At 37.3% G+C, this 22,667-nt stretch overlaps 1 protein-coding gene across 9 annotated transcripts in view; it reads right to left on the bottom strand.

Annotated features, from left to right (window-relative positions):
* The window catches only part of YWHAZ (tyrosine 3-monooxygenase/tryptophan 5-monooxygenase activation protein zeta), a 34,683-nt gene that overhangs the window by 4,135 nt on the left and 7,881 nt on the right, over positions 1 to 22,667 (bottom strand). For all 9 annotated transcript variants that reach the window (XM_045454047.1, XM_045454043.1, XM_045454044.1 and 6 more), the window contains 3 exons: positions 2,141 to 2,264; positions 1,262 to 1,425; positions 1,089 to 1,184 (listed from right to left, as the gene is read on the bottom strand). In XM_045454047.1, coding sequence (XP_045310003.1) covers positions 1,089 to 1,184; positions 1,262 to 1,425; positions 2,141 to 2,264 — 384 coding nt within the window. The remainder of the gene's footprint in view (positions 1 to 1,088; positions 1,185 to 1,261; positions 1,426 to 2,140; positions 2,265 to 22,667) is intronic.

Genomic DNA, 22,667 nt, shown 5'->3' with positions numbered 1-22,667 from the left:
TAAAATATATGAAATGATGATATACAGTCCTCAAGCTCTACACTGACTGCAATCTTCACTCCTAGTTCATTACCTGGCACAGCAGAATTTGATAATTTTGTCACGTAAGCCTCAAAACTTCAAATTTAATATTTATCTGAAGGAGAATGGAAAAACCTATGGGACTAAAAAGACGATACAACCACTTTGTAAGGTGTAGACTTTATCTGGATCCCAATTCAAATAAAAAACTGTTTTAAAAAGGCATTATAGTTCTTTCTTTCAGTCTGGAGTATCCTAAGAAGGATAAGCATGACGTCCCATAAAAAGCCTTTTTTTTTTTTTCTTTAAACAAAAGGCTAGCTAGGCAAAATACAGTTCCATTTAGATTCCACAGAATATCTGCAATTTTGTAACTGAACTTACTGATGGAGTACATATGGAAGCAACTTTGTTTAAGAAAACTATTCTTTTTTTTTTTTCAACGTTTGTTTATTTTTGGGACAGAGAGAGAGACAGAGCATGAACGGGGGAGGGGCAGAGAGAGAGGGAGACACAGAATCGGAAACAGGCTCCAGGCTCTGAGCCATCAGCCCAGAGCCTGACGCGGGGCTCGAACTCACGGACCGTGAGATCGTGACCTGGCTGAAGTCGGACGCTTAACCGACTGCGCCACCCAGGCGCCCCAGAAAACTATTTTTTTTTTAAAGAAAATAATTTTTAACGGAACTTAAACATAAAACTTTACTATACTTTTGATACTAAAAACTAAATTCTTCTGTGACTAAAATGGAACAAATGGAAACACTCAGATTGAAACAGAAAATAAAACAGTCTATGTGATTAAAAGTTGAAAACCATGGGTTAAAAAATGATTTTTAAGAACTAAAATTGTAACAACAGATATGTAATCAAAGTATACATTTTTGGTCCTTGACCTATGTATTATTTGCATACCTATGTATGCAAAGGTGGTTTTTCTTCACAGCTCTAAATAGCAGATAGTATTTTGCATTCAATAAGGAGGTGAGAAAATATTCCTGTAGTTATCAATGAAACAACAGAATTTCAACCACAGTGGCCATTAATGATGTTTGTTATGTACTTACTGTCAAGTTGTCTCTCAGTAATTGCATTATTAGCGTGCTGTCTTTGTAGGACTCTTCACTTAATGTATCGAGTTCAGCAATGGCTTCATCAAAAGCCTATGATCGAAAAAGTACATTTAAGTGCTCAAATAATAAGGATTACTAAATTTCCACAAAACAGGTAAAATACCTACTGTCTTTGCAAGAGAGCAGGCTTTCTCCGGGGAGTTCAGAATCTCATAATAGAACACAGAGAAGTTAAGGGCCAGACCCAATCTGATAGGGTGTGTTGGTTGCATTTCCTTTTTGCTGATCTCAAAAGCTTCCTGGTATGCTTGTTGTGACTGATCCACAATCCCTGGGTAATAAAACACACCAAAATGTACTGACAAAGTTTGCACTTCATCTTCCTCCTTCAAACCAAACCTTTAATATCCAATGATATCCTCTGAAATATTAAGCTGTAACAACCTTAACTGAATGAGGCTTATAAATTAAAAAACAAACAAAAACCTTCTCCAGGAACACACTAGCCACTGGTCAACGTCAAGACAAAAACAAATCACCTCAGAATTATTACATTTTTAGTAATTAGTCTGTACTGCTCTACAGTTATGCTGTGATCATGATTTCTTAAAATTTTAAGGAAACATTCTTATGCACAAAATTGGCTTTTCAGCAAGTGAACATTTTAGAACACCAATATTAGGCAGTAGATGTACCTTCTCAGGACTTTAAAAAAATTAATTACTGCTCTTCATTTTGTGCTCTAAGCAATTAAAAAACACAACCCGCGATATCCCAGAGGCGCCTGCGTGGCTCAGTTGGTTAAGCGTCTGAGTCTTGACTTCGGCTCAGGTCATGATTTCACGGTTTATGAGTTCAAGCCCTGTGTTGGGCTCTGTGCGGACAGCATGGAGCCTGCTTGGGATTCTCTCTCTCCCCCTCTCTCTACCCCTCCCCGCTGCTCACTCTCTCTCAAAAAAAAAAAAAAAAAAAAAAAAAAAAAAGACTATTTCCATACTGTGTTATATTATACAAACTCAACAAACACATTGAAAAACACAGTATACCTTTCTTGTCATCACCAGCAGCAACCTCAGCCAAGTAACGATAGTAGTCTCCTTTCATTTTCAAATAGAAGACTTTGCTCTCTGCTTGTGAAGCATTGGGGATCAAAAACTTTTCCAAAAGAGACTTTAGAAGAAAAGAAAGAGTCATAATAAGAATAAAATCATTATAAGACTAAAAAAAATCTGCATTTCTTAAGAGCATACTGTATGTAGCTTAAGTGACAAAATTTTAATACCGTTATTGCCAATAATACAATTGTTGAATGTAGTAGGCCCAGGAATTTGTGGTTTAAAAGAAGGATGCTTTGGACAGCAATACTTAAAATTTGAAGTTAGTGTTGAATTTATTACTTAAGGATGATACATTTTGAATATGTACCTCCCTCACATTTTGCTATCTATATACGTGCTGATAAAAATGACAATGTTTCAGTGAATGTGAAAGCAGCACAGCTCCCAACAAGCTTTTTCTAACAGGCTGTCAAACTTTCCATTTTCAAGGTAGTCATTAGAAGGAAAAGAATGTAAGAGATGAACCTTTTGGGACTCTGGAGGATTATGACCCAAGCAAAAACCAATAATGTAACAGATACTCTTAGAATGCATAAAGAGAAAGTAGAACAAAATTAATTTCATTTAGAAGAACACAATTCAAGCAAAACCTCACAACAGGCAGAAAGTTGTTCAAAGTCAAAAGTTTAACTGTTTCTAATTAGGACAGTAGGTAGACAGGATTATGAGAATTAAAGATCTGAAGAGTAAACCTGTAAATTCATTAAAGTGATGTTTAGCTAATAAAATACATGTTTACAGATGACACCAGACAATAGATAAAACTTCATCCTATAATTTTCTTATTAACAACTTAAATTAATTTAAACCCTAACATGCTAATAATAATTACATTCTGTAATTGATACAAAGCAAAAAATTAGATGGCTGGATTCAGGGGAAAAGGCACAATAAACTAGTGATTTTTTTTTTCTTTTAAAGGGGAGAAAGAGAATTCCAGTAGTACAATCAGGCAAAAGTTAATAATCAAAAACCAAAATCATCTCACCACCCCCAATTTTCCTACCTAAAAATACCCTAGGAATCAAGGGAAGTCAATTTTCAACGAGGCTTAGTCCCAAACTAGTCAGTTTTTACAAGGAAAAGAGTTAATTCTTGGTTTCTATTCTTCTGGCAGTCACCCAGTAATTCAGCCTAATAACACCTACTTATATGCAAAACAGTTAGAAGCTACAGATACCCAGATGAAGTGGGTAGTGGCCAACACAGCAGTAGGGCCAACTGCACAGCATTATGGGAAGGGGTTGAAGGTAAGAAGTCAATCTGAAATGTTTCCTGTTATTATTAACCAATATTTGAAACTACTGGCCTGAAATCAGATGAACACTTCGATTAGGAAACAAAAACTATATTACAACCACACCCATAACCCTTGTGTTCAAAGATCTCTCAGTTCCAAGTGTTTTGTCCTTTGAAAACCATGTTCTGTAGGACACGAGCACTCTTTGAACCCTAACTATGGCAGCTCTTTTGGGATCTACCCCCAAAAACCCACTGCTCCATTTAATATAATCAGTGGATTTTTCACTGATGTGAATGTGATTTTTAAAAATGTCACTTAGAAACAAATGATTAGGCCTTTTCAAGTTTTATAAAAATACATTATTCGTTCAACTATGGAAGGTGGCATAGCGTAGTGGCTTTGAAGTCAGTCTAGGTTTAAATGGTGGCAACTCTACACTTAAAAGGGTAAATTCTATTTCTGACAGACTAGGCTACGGATTAGAATGTGATGTCTAATTAAAGAAAAATATGTGATTAACCAGAATTCACAAATAATTTCAGATCAAATAGCAAAAGAAAAATATGCAAATTTAAAGAAGGCTCCGTGTATATACAAGTCAACTGTGAACTGTTCTCTGGCTCATTTACATATGTAACATTACATTAATATTTTTAGGTGCTTGGGGGCCTCAGTCAGGTGCCTGACTCTTGATTTTGGCTCAGGTCATGATCTCATGGTTGTAAGATCAAGGCCCACATTGTGCTCCATACTGGAAGTGGAGCCTGCCTTAGATTCTCTCTCTCCCTCTGTTCTCTCACATATTCTCTCAAAAAAAGAAAAAGAAAAAAAAAGTATTTTCAAGTAAAAGAAGTGACAATAACTAAGCCCAATCATGAAAGTAATTTGTCACCTATGCATTTATATTTCAAATTTTACTGCTTCAGTATTTTTCACATTCACCTAATTCCACTGTGCTAAACACTAAGAATACAATGATGGGCAAGATAATCTCTAAGTTTGTGGACAACTGTTCTGGCAAAGAATACAAATGAAACTAAGAATAATATGGCCCAGGGGCGCCTGGGTGGCTCAGGTCGTGATCTCGGGTTTGTGAGTTTGAACCCCAAGTCGGGCTCTGTGCTGACAGCTCAGAACCTAGAGCCTGGAGCCTGGAGCCTGCTTCGGATTCTGTGTCTGGCTGTCTCTCTGTCCCTCCCCTGCTCACGCTTTGTCTCTGTCTCAAAAATGAATAAAACGTTAAAAAGAAAATTAAAAAAAGAACAATACGGCCCAGTCATGACCTTCACTTTTCAAAGACTTTAACCCATTCTAGGTCAAGATGAGGGCCACAAACACGTGCAGTTAAGAGTGAATCACTTAAGATGTATGTAAAACTTTAAAGTATATAATTTGTGGAAGTTACTTATGCAAGGTGTCAAGAAATTAGTAACCCATCTTTTAGGAGTATTAACTTCTGCATCCCCAAAAACGCTGTTTTATGTTGGAGTGAAAATTTCATATGGGAATTTTTTTAAACTGCAATTAAGCACCTCTTCCTCCAAAGTGAATGCCAAATTAGCCATAGTATCTGACTAAAACAGTAACAACAAAAAAAAACTTTAAAAGACATTAATCAGAAAGCACAAGTAATAGGAAGGCAAGACAACAGTAGTCAAGCAGCTTACTGGCCTAATGATTGACCAAAAGAACCAAATTAAGTTAATCAACAGTGACAAGTATTTCTGGTGAATGAAATGCTAACTACAAGTTGAGAAAGCAAGCTCATCAAACTGTACACTATGAAAACGTGCAGTTCTTTGTCAGTTACACCTCAATAAAGCTGTTACAAGTAAAAAGCTGAAAAAGCAGTAAGTGGCAAATAAACAGCAATCATATCTTCCAATGACATAAAGCTAAGAACCATTAAAACTTAAACAAGAAGACTGGATATTAAAGATTAATAAATAAAGGGGCCGGCTAACATTTGGTTCGATAAGCTAACTATAATATAAAAAAACCAGAATTGTGGTAGACACTCTCTAAAGATGCCCACATATGCCATTCCTGTCCACATATGCCATTCTTCCTCCTGCTGAGGTGTGGAATTTATTCCCTTTCTCCTGAGTTCGGACTAACTTTGATGACTTGCTTTGACCAAGACAATGCAGTGGAAGTGACTGAGTTCCATTTCTGAGCCTAACGCTTAAGAGGACTGGCAGCTTTCCATTTTGCTCTTGGAACCCATATCCAGCCTGTAAAGAGTGAAACCACCTTGGTGGAGAGAAGGGACAAGACAAGTTAGCCCAAGGAATGGGACATGTTAAGTAAGTCATTTGGATATGTCAGCTCCAGCCAAATGCAGCAATGAGTGACTCCAGCCAATATACCATGTGAAGAGCTTCAGTTGAGGCAAGCCACAGAATCACAAGAAAGAAAAAATTAGTTTTAAAAGTCACTATAAATTTAAATGGTGACACATTAAACAACTAAGAAAAAAGATCATGAAGTTGACATTTCTGACACTTAAATTATTTAATTTGATCCTTCCAAAAGTTACCCATGAGATAGATACAAACTAAATTATCCCTATCCTACAAAAGACCATGGGGCCCAGCTATGCTATGTGCTCAAAACCACAACTAACTTGTGAATTCCAACTAGGAAATCTGACCTGTACTACTAAAATTATGCTCCATTTTTTTTCTGCCTCAATAGGGTGATACACCTACCAAAAAGGATGTGATTCCAAGATATTAATAGAATGAGGAATCAAAATTAAGGAAAATGATTAAGTTCTATAAGGTATTAATGACACCAAATCTAGAATATATTGCTTCTTTAAAAAAAAAAGTATCAAAACAGACACTGACAAACTGGACAATACCCAGGAAAGCAAGAATGGTCAAAAAACTAGAAACCATCACGAAGGTTTAAAGAATTATGACAAGAATGGCTCTAGACGAGACTAGTTAAATTTAGCAAGAGGCAGATTTCTGCTCAGTAAGAGAGATTTGTATGAGTGGTCCAAACTTGGAATAGGCCATCTAGTCAGACAGCTCCATCTACTCTTCCAGAGATTTTTAAGGAAAAATAAGATGATTATTTGGCTATTTTATAGAGGAGATTCATAAATCAGATGTGGTTTCATTCAACTCTAATGTTAGATACTGAAGATACAGAATTCATTCAATTAATTTTGACACTAAAAAGGCAATTAAGTATATTCATTTCTTAAACTGATGAAAGGGAAATAAAAGGTATATTTTCCAGACTAAGAAGCCAGAGGAAAGAGGCAAACATAGGGAGAAGACCAAGATGGAAAGAGTAAGAACAGGGGGCACTTGGGTGGCTCTACTGGTTAAGTTTCCAACACTTGGTTTCTGGTTTCGGCTCAGGTCATGATCTCACTCACAGTCATGGGGATACGGGATAGAGCCTGCATCCAGCTCTGTGCTAGGCTGGCCATGGAGCCCACAGGAGATTCTCTCTCCCTACCCCCCACCCCCACCCCCACTCCAGCACACACATGAGTGCTCTCTCTCTCAAAAAAGAGTAAGAAATGGAAAAACAACAAAGCAGCACTAATCAGAAAGCAGCAGTGACAAGGAAAAAAAAAAATGTGGAGGTGAGCAAATTAACAAAATGGAAGGGAGGAAAGGACTAACAGCTATTTGCAAAACATACTAAAAAAACTTCAGAGAATATCCTACTAAATATACAGTGCAACCTCCTAAATTTCATTTAGTACTGTACTGTAGTACAATGAAAGTGATAATGCTGGGACACTGTTAAGAATCTGAATTCAAAGGGGAAACATAGCATTATTTAAGAGGTAGGTGAGACATCACAACTTCCAACTATGAGACAAAGATTGACTACTGACATACCTGCATTTATAAAATTCTTCTATAGCATAGTACATTGTTATTAATACAAATGTAATTAAAATGGAAAAGGATATTTAAGTCAAACACGAAATTAAAAAACATCTTAAACTCAAGCACTGAGGCTACATAATCCATATGAACCTTGCTGAAATATAATTTGATTTAAAAATTCACAGTATTGGGGCATGTGGGAAGCTCAGTTGATTAAATGTCCGACTTTGGCTCAGGTCATTATCTCGCAGTTCTTGAGTTCAAGCCTCGCGTCAGGCTCTGGGCTGAGAGATCAGAGCCTGGAGGCTGCTTCAGATTCCGTGTTTCTCTCTCTCTTCCTCTCACCCATTCACACACACACTCTCTCTCTCATTCCAAAGTAAACACACATTAAAAATTCACACTGTTTTCTCTAGCAATTTAAAAACCTGCTTTTGATGACAACCACTGTCTCTTAATGTTAAGTGGGAAAGAAAGCAGCAAGATACCACTAGAAGCCCACATCCAACACCTCTCTGTAAATGTTCATTATCCAGTGCTAAGTGATATGGCTCTCTTTTTTTTAATGTTTATTCATTTTTTGAGAGAGCAAGCACACCAGCATGGGTGGGGGAGGGGAAGAGAAGAGAGAGAGGGAGACACAGAATCTGAAGCAGGCTCCAGGTTCTGAGCTGTCAGCAAAGAGCCCGATGTGGGGCTCAAACTCACAAACCGGGAGATCATGACCTGAGCTGAAGTTGGACGCTTAAGCAACTGAAACACCCAGGCGCCCCAGAAATGGTATCATTCTTAAGATGAGGCACTGAACCTTAATCTAGTCAATGGATAGATTATGTGGCCCTTGAGGTTAGAGATAAAAGATTATTCTCCATCTACAAATACAATTAAGCTCTTAGGTTGCGAAAACACTTAAGATACACATATGGGGATCAAGCAATGACTTTTTCCCCCAAACCAGTCAATCTACCACAGCAGGATACATTAGTAATAGTTTCTTTTTTTTTTTTTTTCCAACGTTTATTTATTTTTGGGACAGAGAGAGACAGAGCATGAACGGGGGAGGGGCAGAGAGAGAGGGAGACACAGAATCGGAAACAGGCTCCAGGCTCTGAGCCATCAGCCCAGAGCCCGACGCGGGGCTCGAACTCACGGACCGCGAGATCGTGACCTGGCCGAAGTCGGACGCTTAACCGACTGCGCCACCCAGGCGCCCCAGTAATAGTTTCTAACACATGCTTTGATCCAAGAATGATCTAATACCATCAATGCTTTGACTTGGAAGTGCATTAAAATTAAGGAACCACATAAACCGACATGTCATGTAGTCTTGGCTGCCCTTCCTGGGGTAGGCTCAACTTACCTCCACTAATAGGAACTTAAAACATTCAATCCTGACTGTGGTCAAATACTTGGTCTTCTTTTATTTACTTTTTTATTTTTGGGAGAGCGCAAGTGGGGGAGGGGCAGAGAGAGTGGGACAGAGGATCCAAAGCAGGCTCGGTGCTGACAGCAGGGAGCCCTGATGTGGGGCTCGAACTCACAAACCCAACTCATAAACTGAAATCATGACCTGAGCCGAAGTCCGACGCTCAACTGACTGAACCACCCAGGTGCTTCTGTGGTCAAACATTTCTAAAGAAAGGTTTATAAACTGAAAATCTATCGCCATTCTACGGACATACCACTATCACTGGTCCTTTAGTATGATTATTGTATGGAATTAAGAGGAAGAGTAAAACATCAAACCTTTAGGCAACAATTAGACCAGAAATCACCTACAACACCAAAACTACTACCTGAACCGGTGGCAAGACTCTAATCTCTGGGTATCCAAGCACTTCTTGGAACAAAAGCTCGGTAATAAAGCAAACACTCCAAAATCAGGCAGACTCTGAAAGCTCCTCTTGTCATTAATTTTGGTATCTCAGGCCAATTAATCTCAGCTCTAATCTATAAAATTAAATCAAAATCTACTTCTATAAAATGATCAAAATGAAAATCTACTTCAAAGGCTGCTATGAGGTCTAAATGAGAGTATAAATAGGAAAGCGGCAATCTCAGTTCCTGACAGAGCAGGCACTCTACTCTGATATCAGGTAGGAGGATCCCAACATTCAAAAATCTGCTTTAGTGCTCTTGTAATCTTGTTTTTAATACTTTACTTTGAATTCAGGAATCTAAAATTTGTGTAACTATTAAGAGGTTGAAATACTGTGCAAAAAGCTTTAATTTTAAAACACAGGATGGTCCTATCAAAGGAAAGTAACATTTTCCTTTATTCTTTTTACAGCAGATTTGTAAAGCCATAATCTATGGAAATAGACTGCCAACTGCCTAAATTCAAATCCCAGTTCACCGCTTGCTAGCTGCATCACCTTGACAAAGTTCTGAAATCTCCCTGGGTCCCAAGGTTCCTCATCTGTAAAAGGGAGGTATTATTAGTAGATGTAACACACAAGACTGTTGAGGATTAAATGAATTAATACATGGAAAGCATTTAGTACACAAGGTTACCCTTTGGAAGATAAAACAATTTAATCTGAACCAACAGTTCTCCAACCAACTATTCTTTCAAGTACTGTTTAAACTAATCAAGTAAACAAATTACCATAGGAAATATTTGCACTATAAGATAGTAACTTAAATACCTTAACCAACCAATCCACCACTCTCCCAGAAATCCACCTTAAGTCCAGACTCCCCTCTTATGTGATCTAATTTCCTCATGTTTAAAAATGCTAACTTATTCCTCCCAACCATGGTACTTATTATTTCTCTCTAAACAGATACACTTTGTAGGAAAAAACTAAGTAGTGACAATAAATGCCCTGTATTTACGGCTTCAAGATTTTTGGTCTTGAGATCTCTTCATACTCATTAAAAAAAACTGGGGGGCGCCTGGGTGGCTCGATCGGTTAAGCGTCCAACTTCAGCTCAGGTCATGATCTGGCGGATCGTGAGTTTGAGCCCTGTGTCAGGCTCTGTGCTGACAGCTCGGGGCCTGGAGCCTGCTTCTGACTCTGTGTCTCCCTCTCTCTCTGTTCCTCCCCCGCTTGTGCTGTCTCTCAAAAATAAACAAACATTTAAAAAAAATTTGAAAAGCTGTCAAGATCATGGAAGTGGATAGAAGTTTTCCAAAATTCTCGTTTGTGCTTCAAAGCTTAAACTGTATCATTGGTCACAAATACCAATTGTTTTCCTTACTGACAAGCTCACTTTCTTCATTTTCAAGATGATGTCTGCCAAATACCCAAGTTTGAAAAACCATAGCCTGCCTGTCTGTCATTCTTTTGAAGTAAAGAGTGCTCTGTGGGTGGAAATGAGGAGGCAGCTAATTCAGCTCACAATTCAAATAATCACAAAAACTTCTGGAAATAACTGCTATACTTCCCATTATGTCTCAAAGAATACTAAAAAGATGTCTACATAAAGGCTATAAATGATTTTACAGGTTCAAGGACATTAAGTTAAGCGAGTCTTTCCCCCCTCCCAAAAAGTGGATGTGTGATGGTAAGGATTATATAAATCACTAACACAATATGGTACTACTATTTTTATTAGTATTGGAACCAGCAGTTTCAGCCACCACCGTTTTTGCATAAGTGCTAATGACCAGAGTGAAGAGTCAATGGTGACTTAGTATTATCATGAACATAGTTGTGACCTCATGGAGCCCCTCTAAAAACAATCCACAGATCACTTTTAGAACTACTGATTTAAAGTAATCTGTGCTGGGGCACGTGGGTGGCTCAGTCAGTTAAGCATCCAACTCTTGATTTCAGCTCAGGTCATGATTTCATGGTTGGTGAGATTGAGCCCCATGTCAGCACGGAGCCTGCTTGGGTTTCTCGCTCTCCCTCTGCCCCTCCCTTGCTCACTCTCTCTCAAAATAAACCTTAAAAAAAATAAATAACAGGGGCGCCTGGTGGCTCAGTTGGTTAAGCATCCGACTTTGGCTCAGGTCATGATCGCTCAGCTCTCAGGTTCTTAAGTTCGACCCCCACATTAGGGTCTCTGCTACCAGCAGAGCCTGCTTTGGATCCTCTGTCTCCCTCTTTGCCCCTCACCTGTTCTTCTCTTTCAAAAGTAAATAAAACATTTAAAAATAAGTAAATAAATAATAAAGTAATCTGTGCTAAATACCATCTGTCTTTCAGTATCTAGCTCTAGTCCTATGTTCTCCCTAAAGCTAATTCTCAAAACTATTCTGCTTAGGCCTACATTTTCTGTACTTCTAGTGTTTAGTGAAGAGCTTTTAATTAAAGGAAATATCTTAGCTTTTTATTACACCCATATAACACTACAAACCATTAAAAAAAAAAAAAAAAAAAAAAGAGGCATGTGTCAATATAGAATGAAGCCTAAGACAAACACCAAAGTCTAGGTGTGTGTAGGCCTGCGTGTGCACAATTTACAGAATATTTTAGGGCTTTTTTCAGTTGGTTTTTTTTTTTTTTTTAAAGATTTTATTTTTAAGTAATCTCTACACCCAACATGGGGATTGAACTTACAACCCCGAGATCAAGAGTCATGTGCTCTAGTAAACAGAGCCAGCGAGGCGCCCCCAGAATAGTTTGTATATGATCCTACTCATGTGTCTTCTTTAAGCTTTAAGGACACAAGTGTTTACACGGGCACCATAAATTCTCAGAAGGATACAAAAAGGACTAGGACTAATAGAGATTACCTCTGAGGAGGTAGGATAAAATCAGGTTTTCATTCATTCATTTATTTTTTACTTCATATCCTATGTTCTATAACATCTAAATTATTATCCAGAGCAATAATTTAAAATAAAATTATGATTCTGTACCTTTAACTTCACACATACCTCCATATTCTTAACCTGCTTACAGGCTCTTTAAAAACACATATTTTGTACATATTAGGCCCTTAAATATTAAATCCTCAGGCTGAATTATTACATATGTGTAATTTCAATAACTTCATTTTAATATAACAGAAGAAACTTAGAATAATCTTAAAAGAGAGTCAAGGAGGAAATAATCGTAGCTCAGCAACCTGAAGACTCTCAAGAGTTCATCATCTTACCAAACCTCTAGTTAAGACAAAACAGGACAGGGGCGCCTGGGTGGCTCAGTCGGTTGAGCGTCCGACTTCAGCTCAGGTCATGATCTCGCGGTCCGTGAGTTCGAGCCCCGCGTCGGGCTCTGTGCTGACCGCTCAGAGCCTGGAGCCTGTTTCGGATTCTGTGTCTCCCTCTCTCTCTGACCCTCCCCCATTCATGCTCTGTCTCTCTCTGTCTCAAAAATAAATAAACGTTAAAAAAATTAAAAAAAAAAAGACAAAACAGGACAAATTCTTAAGCTTGGTACTGTAGGTCAGATAATGATTATTCTGCAAAGAAACGTTCTGTTTCTCTAAAGACCTAAGAAACTCCTCAAAAATGACAAGCGTTTGGGTGCTGGAAGCACATATACAGTTGATTCTTCAATAACATAGATTTGAAGCATGTGGGCCCTCCTATTAAGTGGATTTTTCACAGTACTGTACATTTATTTTCCATGATTTCCTTAATAACATTTTTTTCTCTAATTTTAATATAGTGTACAACACATATAACATAAAAATATGTGTTAACAGACTGTTTACAGTACTGGTAAGAAGTTTTTGGGTACAGTCAACAGTTGTACAATTTTCAACTGTGTGGGGAGTCCATGCCCCAACCCCCACATTGTTCAAGGGTCAACTACATTCAGCAGCCAAGGGCCAGGCTAGGTACATATATAACCTAATATGCTTCCAGGACCTCTGGATAAGCTCCAAGTTTGTATGTAATAACCCTGAAGTAGGCTAAAAGACAAAAATCCACCAGAGATAGGGTCTTCCTGTGTTTCACCGCAGCATTAATTTCAAAACCTCTCCCTTCCAATTTTATCCCAGGAAAACTTCTCTAATGCTGAATACTGAATACTTCCCACACCACCACTATTCCTTAGATTTTCTTTAAATTCACGGTCACTATTTCTTATCTTAAATGAGAGTCAATTTATAGACTATGGGTCCTTAGAATAAACTCTAAAAAATGAACAAGAACCCATTATAAAATGTTTATATATTTATTTCAGCATTAAAGAATGGCCACTACGCACTTAAATTACATTGCTGTGATACAGACTTGCCAATACATAAAGCCAACTAATAAACAATCTAGTTCAAAGGAAAATTACAAGTTGCAGAACTGAGATATCTTCCCCCTTTCAAAGAGTAATCCATTCATGAGAAAATTGACATAACCCATTTAGAAAGTACTTCAGCAAGATACATTCAGTTCATAACCTCTGACAAAACAATCACATTATGGGGCATCTATCTTAAAAAAATTCTACTGCTTGATACTCTTGTATCATAGGGTGTTTCTAGAAGTCCTTGGTGCTGTTTAAATTAATGCCCTATGTAACTATAATTGGTTAAGTAAAGGACAACATCATGTTATCTCCGGAGGGGACTATCACTTCCAGGAATTCTTCTCTAAAATGCACAATCTGCATAATAAGAACTCACTAGACAAATCCAAACTGAGGGACAGTCAACAAAATAACAGGAACAGTAGTCCTAAGAAAAGTGGCAAAATCATGAACGGGAAAGGTGAAAAACTGATCCAGATTAAAGGAGAGTAAGAAGGGGCACCTAGGTGGCTCAGATGATTAAGCATCTGACTCTTGATTTGGGCTCAGGCCACAATCTCTAGGTTTTGAGATGGGTTGAGATAATCCTTGGTGGGTGTGGACCCTAGTTAAGATTCTCGCTCTCCCTCTGCCTGCCCCCCACCCCAAGAAAAAAACAAAAACAAGAGTAAGAAGACATGACAATAAAATGCAAAGTGTGATCCTGGATTAAATTCTGGAAAAGAATTAGAAGGTTATAGTGGTACTATTTGTGAATACATTCTATAGGTTATGTAGTTTCTTTCATCAGTTATTTTATAAAATACTGATTTTGGTAATGATACTGTGGTCACAGGACATGTTAACATATGGAGAAATCAGGTAAAGGATATATGGGAAATATATCATACTTGTTTTCCAATTTTTTCCTCCAGGTTTGAAATTATTTCAAAATTGAAGTTAAAAAATAAGATAACTGGTCAGAAAGACAATTTAACTACCATATGTAGATAAGATCGTTTTCTCTTTTAGCTATTTAACACTATAATTATTACATAAAAGTTTTAAAGGAAAAACTCTTTTTAATAGTGACTATTTCTAGAACATGACAATACCAGTCAGTTTGCTCTCCATCCACATACCGTTCTTGTACTCAATTATGTTTTCAAATTTTATTATTGGGTTGGTAAAATTTCTATTTAGGAGAGAAACAGCAAGAAACAAGTGATGATGCATTTGTAAATAAAAATATAAAGGGTGGGAAAGGGTCCCACTTTTTCTTTGAGTATCCCAATAGAGCTAAATTTAATTTCCCTTGATAACTATACATAAAATGTCATTTGCAACTAGTAAAATAGCCCCAGAATATCAAAGCAAAAGAACTTTTAATAAGATATTTATGGACCGCAATTTGAAAATATACCTGGAGTAAGCCTCCTTTGACTTGACTTCACCAAATATGTGAATGGGAAAGACCCACTCCTCTGTTGCAAATTGTACTACCATGGCCCTCTTCCATGAAAACAAATGAAGACATTAAGATACAAATTTTCTGGGGCGCCTGGGTGGCGCAGTCGGTTAAGCGTCCGACTTCAGCCAGGTCACGATCTCGCGGTCCGTGAGTTCAAGCCCCGCGTCAGGCTCTGGGCTGATGGCTCGGAGCCTGGAGCCTGTTTCCGATTCTGTGTCTCCCTCTCTCTGCCCCTCCCCCGTTCATGCTCTGTCTCTCTCTGTCCCAAAAATAAATAAACGTTGGGGGGGGAAAAAAAAAAATTAAAAAAAAAAAAAAAAAAAGATACAAATTTTCTGTTTTCATACAAATCATGAATGAAAAATGCCAGTGGTTAAAAGGGAAAAGGGAAGGAAATTGAGGCACAAAGGACTCCAAATGTGATTCTCATTATTTGCAGCTAAGTACAGAACCCTAAAATACAGTCTAAAACTGAAGTCATTGTTTTTAAACGAAACAAAGCACAGTGGTAATTTTTCCATTATTCTGACAATCCCCAATCCCTCTTAAAAATTCATACATTTATGACAGAGTAAACATCATGTCTCAATCTACAACTAAGGTGATATACAATGATAAGACAAAAAATATTGGGAGCCTGAGTGGCTCAGTTGGTTTACTCTTGGTTTCAGCTCAAGTCATGATTTCATGGCTTCGTGGGTTCCATGCTAATGGCACAGAGCCTGCTTGGGATTCTTTCTCCCTCTCTCCCCCCACCTCCCACTCATGCTATCTCTCTCTCTCTCCCTCAAAAAAAAAAAAAAAAAAAAAAAAGAGAGAGAGAGAGAAAGACAAAAAATATTAATGCTTATGGTGTAACCTAACCTCTGACCTTCAGTTTCTAATCTGCGAAAATAAAAAAAGCTAGGCTCGATGCTCCTCCAAGCCTAAAATCCAATGATTCTAAAGTTCAACTTCCAATTTATTTTATTATTTAATTACAAGCCTCATAACACCCTGCAAAAGTCATTTTTAATAACATCTTCAATCGGAAATTTAACTCCAATTTTACAGCACACTGTGTAAGTTCAAATTTCTAGTCTTGCACAATTCGCTTGTGGAGAGTCTTCCCAAAACTTTCACTTTATTTTGCAGAGCAAATGAGCCTTTTATCATTCCTAGATCTAAAATTTTAAAAAGAAAGGATTGTTTTGTTGCAATAGGGGCCCATCGATTTGGAAATTAGTCTCTTACTCCCCCTTGTGGCTGGAATGGCGTCTTTTCTCTCAACTGCAATTTCCATTTAGTTGCTTCCAACCAATTAGTTAAGTGCCCCACCAAAACTGCTAACTAATCAGGTGGTGTCAGGAACTAATTTGCAGACATTTCTACTTAAATCCACTTTTCTATGCAATGTTGGCCTATGAATAAGGTCATATGGTATGAAAAAAACAAGAGCTGCTTCACTTCAAGGATGGGGATCACAGAGGATTCTGACCAATCACTTAACTGAATACAGTTTCCATTAATAAATACATGCCAAATCCTCACCATTTAACTTCTAGAAAAATCAACAACTGAATTTGAGAAAACCAAGATATATTATCCCTGGTGTTTAAGGAATGTCAAAGCCAGCCTGAAATTTCATTCTAATTCCTGTCGAAAGCTACAACAGTTGCTCCCTGATTTTTTCCCTCCAAATGAATCAACAGATAATTTGCAGAAAACTTAAGTGACAGAAAGCCTGGTGTTCTAAAACAGTTTGCATGTATGTTTTGAAATATTAACTGGGTGAAAAGACTCACAATAAGTGGTATAAAAAATGCTAAGTTAAATCAGGTTCAGAGAACTGTCTGCCTTTGGATCCTTAATACCAGCAAAACAATCTTAGGATAATCAATGTTTTACCTCATATTCAAAATGTAGCTCCTAATGATTAAAAGTAAATGGTGGAAAGTACCAAACAGAATTTATAGACCATTAAGTGGTAACTAGTAAAACTGTCCTGCTATGCTTGGGGGGCTTTCCTTCTTCTCCCCTGCTAGCTGGTGTCAACCTTGACCTGGGCGGTCACCAATCAAAGCCCCATTTCTCAACATTTCCATCACAAAACACTTAATTAGGTGTTTAAAACACCTAATTTGACAGTGTTTAATTTGCACATACACAAATTTATAGTATGTATAAACTCCCTAGTGGGACTGTATTTTATTAGTTGTTTTTTAAAAAAGGTGAAGACCAGTTCTTTCATATTCAAACAACATGAAGTACTTCCCCTCTCTCATATTATTTTTGTCTATTTTCCTAAGTTGTCAAGATTTTTTAAGAGCAAAGGACTTATCCTAAAGGTAGATACTATCATCATTCCCATTTTGAAGATGTAGAAATAGTCACAGGAATGTAATAACTTGCCCAAAATCATTAAAAAAAAAAAAAATCAACGCCTAAAAGTCTGCATAGCCTGTTAGATTCTATCACCCTTTAAAGGTTGTATACGCTTTCCTTTATTTTTAGAAAAATTACACAAGATTATTCTTCAAGTCTTATTCCTGTGATCCAATTAAATTAACACTCTGATGATAATCCCCTCTATCAGATGAAAACAACCAAAGGAGGAACTGGAAGGAAAAGTCATTATTTCCAAACCTCTTCCAAACACAGCAGTAAATTCAAATCACTGAATTGAGAACTTACTTGTTCTAAGTATACTCCAGCCTGCCTATACATAATGCTGCCCTCAACTGTCAATTCCACAGAATCACATTTTAAAAGTAATGCATTTGGGGTAGGATTTTCATTAAATGTCCCTCTGTTAAATGTGGTCCAAGTAGGTCTATGTCCTTCTAAACTCTGGGAATGGTGTTTATTATATGTGTTAAGAAGCAAAAAAAGGAAAAAAAGGTTTTTTTCAAAAAAGCATTTGTAATTAATCAATTAAGATGAGAAACCCTCAGTTCAGACTGGTTTGGGTTCCTTAGTAATACTGCTAATTAAAAAAAAACTCCTAGATCCCAAAAGCTATTTTCAAGAAGGCAATTAACCTCCCCTGAAAAGCGTTTTTAACTTCTCATTAAACAATTCAAATAAATGAAATCCCAATATAACAAAAATTGGGCACTCCTTACAAATTAAATGCAACAGAGTCTTTCTTAGATTAAAAACAAAACAAAACAAAAAGAACAGGAATACAGGAGGTCAACCATCTTCTTTTGGTCTACTTAACTCTACATACTAACATTTGACTGTCCTTACATTCTCACCTTGCCATCCTGCCTATGGCTAACCCCACTGTAAGCATATTTTCATTTAGGGGAGAAGGAAAGAATGCTCACAACAAATTCTGTCAAAAGAAACTGACAAAAGTTTTTATGCTGAAATCTTTTAGTTATCTATCTCAATGTAAACAAATGTGCATGTGCATACCACAGGACCATGCTAATAAATTAATCAGCTAGCTATAAATTCATGCTTTGTTGCCCCAAGAGCCAACTGTAGCTATAAACAAATAGGCAAGCCACTAGAAAATAACTAGTGAATTCTGACAAGATGTACTTACGTCACACATTGTATCTTACCAAAAAATGCAAAACTAAATCGACCACAGATGACAACTGGTACCACATTTTCATTCAGAGAGAACAAATGAAGAATGACCTGTTGCACAGAAATGTACCAAATACACTGGGAACCGCTGAGACACAGTGGCTAAGCACACCATTCCTCCCAAGCCAGTTCAAATCTGTGCTACCTAAAAAATATTGGTAAGCTTAGTATCTAATTAAATACCATAAACATCAATGGTCTATCCTGTTTTCAAGGAGAATGAAGGAATGGAGCCAATCCTCTTTAGTTGAAAAAGAAAAAAAAAAAAAAAAAAAAAGAACAGGATAAAAGTAAATTCTAAATCATAATGAAGCAGAAATCATCAGGCCATAAAGGTGGGAATTAGCAATGGTTTGTAACAGGAACAGTGAGTGGTTAAGACCAAACTAGACCCAAAGGCTTTGTGTATGGGATTTTGACAAAGAGCAGTCAGAGAGAAGGAAACCAGTGTTTTACAGATATATAAGAGCTGTATGCAGCACAGAACTGCTAAAATTAGGTAGACAAAAGGACAGGTAATTTCAAAAGAAAGATGAACTCTAGCTTTTGACATATTGACACTGACAGCAATCCTAAACCTCCTAAAGAGCAGTGTTTACTCTCAATGTAAAACCATCATAATAAAGAGCTGCAAGAATGAGGATGAAATCACAATAGGGATCTCTGAAATTCTAGGAAAAACAATACTCTAATACCTATTATAATTTCAGTGGATTACAGTAAGTTTTCTAAAACATGGTTGACATCTGAACATCTATAATTTAAACTTAAAAAAATTTTTTTTCATAGACACATTCTTCAATGTGAATGCACCAAAGACTGCCTACTTTTGGGATCAAAAATACAGTCAAATTAATCTCAATAGCCCAATAACATTTAATTCGATATTATAAAGGCCAAACTATTTCATATACTGGGCTCCCTTTATGTGCCCGAACCACTATAGATACATAGAAAATATAGAAAGAGTACCTATATAGAATGTAGATACTATATTCACGGGGTAAAAAAGCCTTTCATAGGTTAGAGCCTCAATTATAAAAACAAGATAGATGTATAAATAATGATTAACTATAAAATGGAAGGCAGTGAGAATCTATTCTGGTATTAGTAAAAGGAGAAAATGAGTCCAAAGAAAAGAACCAGACCGTCAAAGATCAAATCTTCAAAAAATCTGCCACATTATAAAAGCTCTGATTTTCTTTTTCGCCTACCAACCCACCTTCTAAGAGGCAAAATTTGGTGTCATTTTTAAAAAATTTTTGAGAGAGAGAGAGAGAGAGAGACAGAACAAGGGGGGTGGAGGGGGAGAGGTGCAGAGAGAAGGAGAGACAGAATCCCAAGCAGGCTCCGCACCATCAGCACAGAGCCTGATGCAGGGCTCAACCTCACAAACTCTTGAGATGATGACCTGAGCCAGATCAAGAGTCAGATGCTTAACCGACTGTACCAACCATATGCCCCTGGTGTCATTTTCTTTGCTGAAATTTTTTCCTGTCCTTTGAAGTCACCCATTCCTTAGTTTACAGCACTATACTAGGTGTATATACAGTAGGTATAGTAGTGTAGTATGATCTAACCAGTACCCATCTCTCCTAGTCTCATCTCTCGCAATATTACTGAAAAAGCATTTTAAAGGAACCGATGTTCTCTCCACCCAATGTTCTGATAGAATGATCCTGAATGCAACAACTCTTCTACAAAACCGTAATGTGCTGGATTAACCAAATTTCACTTAATTGACAACCTAAATTATACTACATTCTTCACTCCTAGCTAAGCAAACAGGACAATGACCATGACTTGGACTAAATGCCTGAGGATAGTAGGTTTTTCAGATATTCTCTGGAATCCCCCTCAGCCTGTACCAGCAGTTACTGGTATCTGTTTAAGATATCCAATGAACAATCCAATATTTGTTTCCAAACCACGCTAAACTGGCTATTAATTATTTAAAATGTTATGCTACCTAAATATTAGGAAATACGAGTGTGAAAAGGTAGGTTACTATGAAAACTAAATTGAGTGCTTTGGAACAACTAGTTTTTAAAGGAGAGTCACACACAGAAAAATCACCTGGGTTCAACAACTGAAAGATTAGAAACTACACATTTCTAGGATTCTGTACTGACTGCTTATCAAACATTTATGTTCTCACTCTACTATGCAAACCCAAAATGTATTTTATAAAGGATTCATCTGTAGGAGTAGTTAGCAAAGTATTTGAAAAAGTTATGGGGAGCACCTGGGTGGCTCAGTTGGTTAAGTGTCCAACTCTAGGCTTTGGCTCAGGTCATGATCTCACAGTTCTCACAGTGTGGAGCCTACTTGGGATTTTCTCTCTCCCTCTCTCTACCCCTCCCCACACTCACACTCTGTCTCTCCCAAAATAAATAAATAAAACTTAAAAGAACAGTCTTGGTCTCACATTAAAAACAGACAACAGAACACATATAAACATCTACATTTTCATTTAAAACAAAGGTTTAAAACAAGTATGATTGCACAGTCTACTTTTCAATTCACCAACTAATTAGGATGCCTCTACTGTACCACTACTGAGGTATTACCAGTAGGATTTCTTTAACAAAAAAGCTGAGTGTTCTTAAAAAATGAAAAGCAAAATTATTCTTGGCAAGCTATTATAAATAACTCTAAAGTAGCTTATTTTCCACCTTTCTAATTCAAAATGCCTCTGCTGGGGCTGCAAACAATTTCTTCCTTTCTCTTCAGTAGATTCTAAGAGTTGGATCATTATTTTAGAAGTATGCCTGTCCTTCCTATACTTTTGGGATTTTAACTCAGGTGTTTTTCACTCTAATCCCAACTTTAAGTCCTTTAATCATTTCCTCAGTTTGCTTTTAACACACTAATAATAATAATCTTCACGGCTCATCTTATGACTAAAACTAAACATCTCCACGTCTCTTACTAGAACAGGTAGAAAGCACCCCATTCTTTTTTAAGTTTATTTGAGAGAGGGGGAGAAGGAGAGAAAGAGCACTCACATGCAAGTGAGTCGGGAGGAGCAGGGAGAGAGAGCTCGAGAGAATCTTAAGCAGTGCAAAGCCTGATCCCACAAACCCTGAGATCATGACCTGAGCCTGAAATCAAGAGTCAGATGTTTAACGGACTGAGCCACCCAGGTGCCCTGAACATACTCCATTCTTACTGAAGTACTGCTATACTGGAAAAGGATAGGTAGCCTGGTGCTCTTAAGTTGTTGATTATTCTTCCCCTTCCCACCAGACAGCAAACACCTGCCTTTCTATTCTCCTTCTTTTATTTTCTTTCATTTCCCTATCATACACCTCAGACTTCCCAACTGTATAAAACACCTTACCAGGTGCAATACTTACTGCTTAGCACGATTAACTCTTCAAAAAATATTGTATTATCAAAAAGACTCTGTCCAATGTATTCCTCTCTAGAAGAGACTGTAGGTATCTACTATGCCACAGAAGGTCTTTGTATTTTGAAACATACCAAAAGCCTTTTGACAAAAACATGTAAATATATTAAGTGGTAAAGAGGAGTATAACTGTAGAATTCTTTTGAGAAGCACTTATTCCAATAAATGAGCTGCGTAGTGATTTTCAGCCTACAATTGCATACAGCGGTTTTCAAAGCCCAAGGCACATATTAAGATATTCAGACCAGGAAAGCCCCCAAAAGCTACCTGGTTTCTTAGCTGCTTAATAGCAGTTCTGTAGCCTGGAGATAAAAACCAATGCCCAGCAACCACACCTTAAAAGTGCCCTGGGCAAATAAAGATGTAGAAAAACTTAATAAAATTGAATTCAGTCAAATTAACTGAGTTAACTATTACTGTTACTCTCCTACTGTTGCCAACTGTTACAAATGCTAGATTCAAGATTTTACTGCTTCACCTCCTATAAGCTGTCTTACTCCTGTGGCTTTCAAATTTTTTAATACAACTTCGGAAAATTTACTGGTCAGTATGGACCCTCTGCCCCACAAAAATACAGTTTTTAAGGCTTCTTGGATTTAAATCCCATTCCTAGACTCTTGAGTTAAAAGACTCCTGATTTCATTCTCCATCACAATCTTACAGGGTGGACATTATTCTAATTGAACTCCATTTTCTCAGAGGGACCGCATGATTTCCTTAGGCCTTGCAACTATTAGATGGTTAAAAGTTGGTCTGACT

The sequence above is a fragment of the Leopardus geoffroyi genome, chromosome C3, assembly GCF_018350155.1.
Source record: "Leopardus geoffroyi isolate Oge1 chromosome C3, O.geoffroyi_Oge1_pat1.0, whole genome shotgun sequence".
NCBI classification, from domain to species: domain Eukaryota; kingdom Metazoa; phylum Chordata; class Mammalia; order Carnivora; family Felidae; genus Leopardus; species Leopardus geoffroyi.
The sequence above is the reverse complement of the archived record's forward strand: the minus strand, read 5'-3'. Positions and strand labels throughout refer to the sequence as shown.